Genomic DNA, 9,959 nt, shown 5'->3' on the forward strand with positions numbered 1-9,959 from the left:
GTCCACCAGAGGTCCCTCCCAGGGTCTAGCTGAGGTCAATCTCAGCAAGTTCCTCGTGTTTATGTCAGAACCCGCTAGAAGCAAACCCAGAGCCTGTATGATGCTGCTCTTATGCCTTCAATTCAGGCGATTCCAGTGACAGCTTACCTCCACTCTCAAGGTCCCTCTTAGCCTAAGAGTTGATTCTACTAAAATCCCCTTGGTGCTAAGTTCAGTGCTAACTTCTTTCTGCCCTTACTGCTTCCTGGGGACAATCTCAATGCCAACCCGATCCTCCTCCCTCCTGGTCTGCTTGATACTGACATAGCAACTGCTGGTGTCTTTTCTTTTGTCCAGTGCAGATCTCAATCTCAGCACCCACCCTGTCCCCAGTTGACTCCCAGAATGAGCTGGGCCAGGCAACGAAGAGAAGAGCAAGTAGAATTACAACTCCTTTGTGATCTTGGCAATCTCAGTGAGGTTGGGGTCACCACAACTCTATAATGACTAACATTCTGCAGATGTGATACATATAATCTTCCTGAGGTACAGGTTTATCAAAAGGTAACAACCCTAATTATTCTAAACAATTTTCAGTGTGGGAGAACTGTGGACTATTCCCTTCTCTGTGGCTACCCTTAGCATCCCAGGGTCCTCTTCTGTTCCCCATGCTGGATGTTTACCTAAGTTCCTCCTTCTGCTAATAACAAACCCTAGCAATGCAGGCATCAGTCCGCTTACCACACACCCCAGTTATTACCCGCTCCATGTTCTCCTTCCACTGGCTGGGAAAAGAAGTCTAGAAAGAGAAAGCTGAAAATGTAGGCTAAGGAAGATTTTGATGGCTTTGGCTTGCAGGCTTTTCACGTATGTGGCCCCCGTGCCACCCTGTGTCCTATTCTCAGTGCATCCATATATAAAACAGGGAACTTTTGTAAATTACAACAGCCATGAGCCAGTGAACCTGGTGGCCTTTCCTAGGAATCTGGATAGGAATGGGGGGTGCTTTTGTAAATTAGAACTTCTCTACTGTTTTGGTGGTTGTTATCATCATTCCTCAAGAAGATGACTGTGACCCTCAGACATTGTCTCTAGTACTGTTCAAGTTTCCTTTGAAATAGGACTCTGCTCTTCCCCACCTTTTCCAGATCCTATGTTCCTATCCTAGACTCAGGTATTTCCTTAATGGTTCTGGGTATCAAGAGATAGCCTAGGGTCAAAACCAAAGTATATCCACACCTAGGTACAGGTGTTGACTCCAAGATCCTGCTGGGATTTCCATCTGCTTCTCCCTTATTCATTCTGGCCTCGAGATCCACCACTCAGAGCCCTAAAGTCTCTCCTTTCTTAAATCCAGGACTCTCTTCATTGGGCTCCTAGATTGGGGGTAGTGGTACAGGCCTATAATCCAGCACTCGGGAGGCAGAGACAGATAGATTTCTGTGATCTACATATTGATCTTCAGGCCAGTCAGGATGACATAGTGAGAACTTGTCTCAGACAAGGAAGAAAATGAACTTTCAAATCATAGCCATACATTCTGTTTCAAGCCAATGAGAACCCGCACTCAGAGCTCAGAAGGGTCTCCAATACAAATGTCATGAAGGATTCAGTTGTGGCTTCTGTCTACTGTCCCTTTCCTCTGTAACACAGAGCCCTGGAGTACTTCCTCCTCAGATGCCACAAATTCAGTCCACTCCCTGTTAATCCCTCATGGGCCCTCCTCCTAGATTGTTGGCTGTGTCTCAAGCTAGATGCATGATGGGGGGGTGGGGGGTGGGGGGTAGTCTGGAGGTGAATGAGACAGTTGCATAATCAAGGCCACCTTCCACCTCAGGATGTATAAAAGCTATCTACTTCGGCCATCACCATCTGTCTGTCACCCTCATCGCCAACATGCTGGCCTCAGGACTGCTCCTGGTGACTGTGCTGGCCTTCCTCGTTGTCCTGGTCTTCATGTCTGTCTGGAAGCAGAGGAAATTTTCAGGGAAGCTGCCTCCAGGACCCACCCCACTGCCCTTCATCGGGAACTACCTTCAGCTGAACACAGAGCAGATGTACAACTCCCTCATGAAGGTGCCACTGGGCAAAGCGAAGGGTAGAATGGGGGCACGGAGGATGCCCAGTTTTGATAGAGGCTTTGTGGTAGGGTATTGACATTCGGGGGTGTAATTTTAGGCTGGTAGAATTGTGAAGAGTCAGCAACCAACTCCTAGGCATGTGAGACCACATCTTGGGGAGACCCATCTGACAACTCTTAGAACTCCAGAGAAATGAATCCCAGACCTGTCATCCAAGGTATGACCTCTTTCCTCTAACGTTGCTCATCCTCCTCCATCAGATCAGTGAACGCTATGGTCCCGTGTTCACCATCTACCTGGGGCCTCGCCGAATTGTGGTACTATGTGGACAGGAAGCAGTCAAGGAGGCTCTGGTGGATCAAGCTGAGGAATTCAGTGGGCGTGGCGAGCAGGCCACCTTTGACTGGCTCTTCAAAGGCTATGGTGAGGGGGACAAGATGCAGGGGAATGTGGCAGGGAACAATTAGAAGGCATCAGTTTCCCTGCCTCCTCCCTGACTCTTCCATCTGCATCGCTGCCTCCTGCTGGGTCAGTTCTAGGACCCATCGCACCCTAATCTTCCTGTCTCTCTCTGCCTGTGTCTCCTGACCCCTCCCCCACACCTGCCACCCACACTTCCTCTTGCACCTTGAGATTTCCCTATCTGAATCCTGCGCCTATAACAGGCTTTCCCCCCACCTTAGCCCATTCCTCTTAGCTTCTGTGATTATCTCTCTTCTCCTCGGCTGTCTTCTTCCACTGTCAGAGCATCACAGAAATCTGTTCCCAACCCCACTATCCAAGCAGCAATCTCGCCTCTTCCCAGACTCTCTTTGTTCCTCTCTGCTTATTTCCCTCTCTTCCCTACCTCAATTATAAATCTTTCACAACTGTATCCACCCCCAAATCTCCACAGTCTCCTTTCTCTAGCCTCTGTCCTGTCCCTCTGTCTCTGCGCCTCTGGCATCTGTCCTCCTTCTTGCTACTGTCCTCTAACTCGCTTCTGGGGAACAGCGCACGGGTGGTCAGTAGTCAGCCACAGCCCTCTTCTCTGACCTCTCCCCGCCGCTCACTCTCCTTTCCAGGCGTTGCCTTCAGCAGCGGGGAGCGTGCTAAGCAGCTGCGGCGCTTCTCCATCGCCACACTGCGGGACTTCGGTGTGGGCAAGCGTGGCATCGAGGAGCGCATCCAAGAGGAGGCAGGCTTTCTCCTGGAGGCATTCAGGAAGACAAATGGTAAGCAGAGCTCCGCAAGTTCCCAGGACCGACCAAGGGGAAGACACCCTTGGAAAAACAGTACCAAGATCAAGGATGGCAACTAAGATAGGGAAGAGCGTCCTGGTCCCGCTGTCCGGTTTTGGCGGAGTTAGCGGACTCAGTCAGGCAGCCAATGCTCATTTTGAATTCTCTGATACAAAGTATCTGTTGCTATTACCCGGTGGAAGCCCTTTTCCTGGATCCAATATCTCGCTCTCCGTCCTCCTCCTTACCTACAGGTGCTCTCATTGACCCTACCTTCTATCTGAGCAGAACCGTTTCCAACGTCATTAGCTCCATCGTTTTCGGGGACCGCTTTGACTATGAGGACAAAGAGTTCCTGTCATTGCTGAGGATGATGCTGGGAAGCTTCCAGTTCACAGCTACCTCCACCGGGCAGGTAACCTGTTTCACCACCCCCACACCACAGCTGCCAGCTCACTCCAAAAACTGCCAGCCTCCTACCAGCAGGTACCTTCAAAGCAGCCCAGCAATTGCGCCTGAACTGATGTCAATACGGAGTCTCTACAGCTGCGCCTGAAATCAGAGCCAGCAGTACACGCATTACACATGGGGGGGGGGGGGGATGAGGAGAGGAAGAGAGAGGGGAAATGCTATCTCAGCAGGGCGGACATTACCATGACAATTCATTTTACTCTCTAACCAAGGTCGCTACCGGGAGCCCTGCTGAAAGCACTAGCCCCCTTCAGTTCCCGAGTGCCTGAAGCTGCAAAATCCAGGTCACTCAAATCATGCGCCATCTGCAAAATGTACAGAGCCAGTCCACTGAACTTTATAGATGAGTGTTCTTTACTCAGCCACGGAAATGCCTAAACCCCTGCATCTCTAAGCAAAATTTCTGCACAGACTGTCCCTCAAACACCCCGGTTGAGGGTCCTCCTGCACAGCTCACTCACACATCTAAGTGGGGTCCTCCGTGCAGCCATTTGAATAGCAATGCAGGTGAACATGAGAATATCCCCCACTACTTTAAAATATCTATTTTTAATTTTTTTGGACAAGTATATATTGTGTACTGAGCCTATTCACCCCATATCCCCACCTTCCCCTTTCTCACAGTCCTCCTCCTTTAGTCCTCTTTGTCCCCTCAGACAGTTTTCTTCTCATTCCAAGTGATACACATATATGCATAGATATGTGCACACACGATTTAATGTATATATACCACAAATGAAAAAGATACATGAGTTCTCTCTCTCTAAGACTGCTTAAATTTGCTTAATACAGCTATCTCCAGGTGGACCCACTTTCATGAAAACGCCAGAGCTTTGTTTTAATGGCTGAAGAATATTTCAGTTGCCTATATGGATCACACTTTCCTTCTCCATTACGCTGCTTTTGGACAGTTAGGTTGATTGCATAGTTTAGCTATTGTGACTATCCAGCACTCATTGAATGTTGGAAAGCCTCTTAGAACTCACCAATCCAAACCCCATTAGTGTATGAAGAGCTGTCCCCAGCTGAAGTCACCAACCTCCTAAACATTTACATAGTTAACTCCTACCCAACTTCCTAAACATTTACATAGGTAACTCCTACCCAACTTCCTAAACATTTACATAGGTAACTCCTACCCAATCTCCTAAACATCTACATAGGTAACTCCTACCCAATCTCCTAAACATCTACATAGGTAACTCCTACCCAATCTCCTAAACATCTGCATAGATAACTCCTACCCAATCTCCTAAACATCTACATAGTTAACTCCTACCCAACTTCCTGAACATTTACATAGGTAACTCCTACCCAATCTCCTAAACATCTACATAGGTAACTCCTACCCAACCTCCTAAACATCTACATAGGTAACTCCTACCCAATCTCCTAAACATCTACATAGGTAACTCCTACCCAACCTCCTAAACATCTACATAGGTAACTCCTACCCAATCTCCTAAACATCTACATAGGTAACTCCTACCCATTCTCCTAAACATCTGCATAGGTAACTCCTACCCAATCTCCTAAACATCTACATAGTTAACTCCTACCCAACTTCCTGAACATTTACATAGGTAACTCCTACCCAATCTCCTAAACATCTACATAGGTAACTCCTACCCAACCTCCTAAACATCTACATAGGTAACTCCTACCCAACCTCCTAAACATTTACATAGGTAACTCCTACCCAACCTCCTAAACATCTACATAGGTAACTCCTACCCAACCTCCTAAACATCTACATAGGTAACCCCTACCCAACCTCCTAAACATCTGCATAGGTAACTCCTACCCAACCTCCTAAACATCTGTATAGGTAACTCCTACCCAATGTCTGGATGCCTCCCACCCCAGTCTCACCTGAACACCCCAAACCTGCATGTGTTCCCAAAGCCATTTCACTTAAAACCTTGGACAATAGCCCTCAGGCTTAAGCTGTAAGAATTCTGTTGCCACACAACTCCACCTGGTGCCTAAACTCCTAGACAGGTGATGTGAGCATCTCTCATCCTAAGACAGATGCCACATTTATTGGGTTTTGTCTAGTGACAGCTGCCTTGGTTTCTCATCCCCTTCCCACCATCAGCTCTACGAAATGTTCTCTTCAGTGATGAAGCACCTGCCAGGACCACAGCAACAGGCCTTTAAGGAACTGCAGGGGCTGGAGGACTTCATAACCAAGAAGGTGGAACAGAACCAGAGTACCCTGGATCCCAATTCCCCAAGGGACTTCATTGACTCCTTCCTCATCCGCATGCGGGAGGTAAACCCAGGAACAAAGTCAAGTAGGGTGAAATCAGGGACAGGGATGAGGGAGTTGAGGACCACTCATGGGTCCCCTCGCTATAATCCTCATTCGACATCACTGTTCCATCTGCTACCCCTTGTTCTCAGTAGAGTGTACAGGTTGAGAGAGCAGCCAGTGCACAAGGCTGCCATGTTCCAGGCATTGTTTTAAAGGCTTAGTTTTATTCATGTGTTTAATACCCACAACTCTTGAGCGAGGTTTTGTTTTGCCTCCCATTCTACAAATGAGAAGGCTGCAGCCTGTGAATATAGGTGACCTTCTGATATCCGAGCAAGAAGGCCATGAATCCTACCTCACTGACTAGGCCATGAATCCTACCTCACTGACTAGGGCCGGTGCTTTCAGCTAACACACCATTTGCCTTTGCCTGTCCTCATGGTCATTTACATCTGTGTGACCTGAGCTTTCTTGGGATCTTTTTCTACCTGTTGGGAACAGATATAGAGATTTTGCCATTGTTGGTTTTGAGACAACATCTTTCTATGTAGACCTGACTGGCCTGAAATTTGCTGTGTAGGCCAAGCTAGCCTCAAACCTGTGGCTGTCCTCCTGGATCTGTTTTCTGGAGGCTGGGATTACCAGTGTGTGGTGTCTGACCAAGATGAAACTTTCTGTACTCTGAAGTACAAAGGGCTGAGAGGTGGAATTCCTCTAGGGAATATTAAGGATTGTAATTAAGAAATAAGATCCTGTTGCCTAAAACTCATTGTCTGAGGGCTGGAGAAGTGGCTCAATGGTTATGAGCACTGACTGCTCTTCCAGATGACCTGGGTTCAATTCCCAGCACCCACATGACAGCTCACAGCTGTCTGTAACTCCAGTTACAGGGGACCCAACACCAAGGCATATTAAATAAAAACTGACAACTAAATTGGTCATTAAAGATCAGACAATCTACTAAGTCCTGAATGACAGAAGAGCTCTGGATTAGGGTACTGGATCTCTTCCAAAGGTCTGGAACCTGGACAGAAGCTGGCATAACCAGAATGCCCCTTCTCTCCTTAGGTCTGGGTCAAAGAGAAGTGAATTAGGGCAGAGAAAGGGGGTAAAACAGAAGAGTACGAAGAGCATACGAAGTGGGTTGGACTTGAATTCTTCCCTCCCTGCAGGAGAAGAAGAACCCCAATACAGAGTTCTATATGAAGAACTTAGTGCTGACGACACTGAACCTCTTCTTTGCTGGTACAGAGACTGTCAGCACTACCCTTCGCTATGGCTTTCTGTTGCTCATGAAGCACCCAGATGTGGAAGGTAAGGGTCAAAACATGCTTCTCTGATCTTCCACACTATTCCCAACCTCTCTCAAGAAACTAGACTCTCAGATAGCTACTCCCTTCTCTACAGAGAAAGAGAGAAGCTGGTGGGCACCAGCCTCTAGTTGTTTAATCAACTGGTGTGTTGCTCAACTGAACCTCAACAGACCCACTTCCCTGTCCCCAAGACCCTGCCTGAATCTTCTTCCTCACAATTCTCACATAATTCTGGTATGACCCAGTTAACATGAACCTCGTCCAACAATGCCTATGACTCGCATGTACTGAAAATGATTGACAATGTCATACACTGCTTCATAGCCTCCATCCAGTTCTATACTTTTGCACTATCATTCTTAGGGTAAGGTTCTTAGACTCCTAAACACACGCCTCTTCTTCTCAGCCAAAGTCCAAGAGGAGATTGACAGGGTGATTGGCAAGAACCGGCAACCCAAATATGAGGACCGCTTCAAGATGCCCTACACAGAGGCTGTCATCCATGAGATCCAGAGATTTGGAGACATGATCCCTATGGGCCTGGCTCGCAGGGTCACCAAGGACACCAAGTTCCGGGACTTCCTTATCCCCAAGGTTCTAACTCACCCAACCTATTGTAATCTCCAGCCTTCTTCATGGCCCTGCAAACCCTCCTCCTCATTAGAAACCACCCAGCCCTCTCTCACTCTCTCAGTGACAGGCTCTCTCTGCCACCACACCCCTCCAGCCTCCTACACAGAGTCTCCTATATCTTGGGTCTCCCCCCAGAATTTCTGAACCAGAAGTTTCAACTCCATGCCTCTCAATCATCAAATCTCAAGACATAAACTCAATTCACCTAGATCTCCTGTCAGAGACAGAAGTGACATGTCTGCCATGGATCCTGTTTAGGGGTACATAAACACAATACCCTTCAGTTCTTGACTTGAGAGACATGAAGTGCATATCCTTCAACCTCCCACCACAGACCACAGACTCCATGTCAGCCATTCATCCTGTGTCCTATAACATGAGCCCCACATCTCCTGTCTCAAGGATGATGACCTCACATTCCTCAAAGTCTCCTCAACTCCCATACATTATATTTATGTCACCCCTTTAGGCCAACAGGATACCCATCCAAATCTATCTTATCAATCAAACCTTCCTCCTCCACAGGGCACTGAAGTGTTTCCTATGCTGGGCTCTGTGCTGAGGGACCCCAAGTTCTTCTCTAACCCCAAAGACTTCAACCCAAATCACTTCCTGGATGACAAGGGGCAGTTTAAGAAGAGTGATGCATTTGTACCCTTTTCCATAGGTAAGAGGTCACTGTCTAGTGCCAGGCCACTGCTCACACCAACAGAGATAACTCATCCGTATCTCTCCATCTTGGAAGATTCTCTTGGGTCAAACCCTCAGCCAGTTGGCTGCAACTCTCATATTTTACAAGCCTATGCATCTGAACCCTGGAGAAGTGATGGTCAAGCTGTGGTGATAGATTAGGGGAAATGAAGTCTCAAACTAAATCAGAGGTCTCTCTCTCAGGTCACACAACCAGTTCTTAGAAAGATGTGGCAGCTGCCTGTGGTGGCACTCGCTTTAATCCCAGCACTCCAGAGGCAGACAGAGGCAGAGACTGGGAGAGCTTAGTGATTTCAAGGGCAGCCTTGTCTACAGAGTGAGTTCTTGGACAGCCGGGGCTGTTAGACAAAGAGGCCCTGTCTCAAAATATCAAAAAGAAAAAAAAGAAGAAAAAGAAAAGAAGAAAGGGAGGGAGAAAGGAAGGGGGGAAGAAAGGAAAGATGTGGCTACATGGCAGCCATACTGGAGAGCGCCTCTGTAGGGAAGGCAACCCACATTTCTTATTATTACAGCCTGGTGAGGATCAACTCACCGCAAGTACAAGGAAAACTGAGGCTCAGAGATTAGAGCCTTCTTTAAAGGTCCCAGCCCTTCTTCCCACAGAGAATACAGCCAAGGATTTGTTATGAGAGTGACATCAAGAACTGGCTTCACCCTCCCTGTCTCCTCTCTTTAGGAAAACGGTACTGCTTCGGAGAAGGACTGGCTAGAATGGAGCTCTTTCTCTTCCTCACAAACATCCTGCAGAATTTCCGCTTCAGGTCCCCACAGGCACCCCAGGATATTGATGTGTCCCCTAGACTCGTGGGCTTTGCCACGATTCCACCAAACTACACCATGAGTTTCTTGTCCCGTTGAGCCAGCGCTGAATAAGGGTAAAGGGAAGGATGGAGACCAGGCTAGTTGGGGGTTGGGACAGGAGAGAGAGAGGACGTGATAGACTTGCTGAAGACAGACTGCCATTTCAAAGGTAGAGCGGGAGAAAGGGGAAACTGATACTATATTGTGAACAGTAATAACAATATAACAATAAAAGTAGACATTATTTATAGAATAAGTATTTTTGTCAAGTTTCTGCTTGAGAGTCTTGTGATCATAACACTCACAAATGCCTGGGAAGGGGAGAGAATTCATGTCCGTTTTAATAGTGAGGCACGTTCTTGACCTTATAGTGTTTCCTTAGTCTAAGATTACTGAAGTCTCACCGATTCCAAGAGCTCAGTAATACTTGGATGAATATCTGTGTGCATTGGCCTTGGGCAGACTTTCAAATATCACCACACATCAGATAAAA

General features: G+C 47.5%; 1 protein-coding gene across 3 annotated transcripts; it reads left to right on the forward strand.

The window, feature by feature from the left end:
• The first annotated feature begins 1,875 nt into the window (after positions 1-1,875).
• LOC121449582 (cytochrome P450 2A3) lies at positions 1,876-9,559 on the forward strand. Of its 3 annotated transcripts, none has more exons than XM_041654114.1 (9): positions 1,876-2,055; positions 2,321-2,483; positions 3,125-3,274; positions 3,535-3,695; positions 5,850-6,026; positions 7,181-7,322; positions 7,728-7,915; positions 8,480-8,621; positions 9,342-9,559. In XM_041654114.1, the coding sequence occupies exons 1-9, from the start codon at positions 1,876-1,878 to the stop codon at positions 9,521-9,523; spliced, it is 1,485 nt and encodes a 494-aa protein (XP_041510048.1). In that variant the 3' UTR covers positions 9,524-9,559. The 3 variants fall into 3 exon arrangements, with proteins under 3 accessions (XP_041510048.1, XP_041510049.1, XP_041510050.1); XM_041654115.1 differs by having other exon boundaries at positions 7,184-7,322; XM_041654116.1 differs by lacking the exon at positions 2,321-2,483 and having other exon boundaries at positions 1,876-2,065.
• The last annotated feature ends 400 nt before the right edge of the window (positions 9,560-9,959 follow it).

This window comes from Microtus oregoni, unplaced genomic scaffold (genome assembly GCF_018167655.1).
Source record: "Microtus oregoni isolate MIOR12 unplaced genomic scaffold, Mior012 000006F_ref0000085, whole genome shotgun sequence".
NCBI lineage: Eukaryota > Metazoa > Chordata > Mammalia > Rodentia > Cricetidae > Microtus > Microtus oregoni.

Coding starts and splice junctions, on each gene's coding strand:
- LOC121449582 (XM_041654114.1), top strand. CDS start 1,876: ATGCTGGCCTCAGGACTGCTCCTGGTGACTGTGCTGGCCTTCCTCGTT. Junction 2,484..3,124: donor CTGGCTCTTCAAAGGCTATG/GTGAGGGGGACA, acceptor TCTCCTTTCCAG/GCGTTGCCTTCAGCAGCGGG. Junction 3,275..3,534: donor GGCATTCAGGAAGACAAATG/GTAAGCAGAGCT, acceptor CCTTACCTACAG/GTGCTCTCATTGACCCTACC.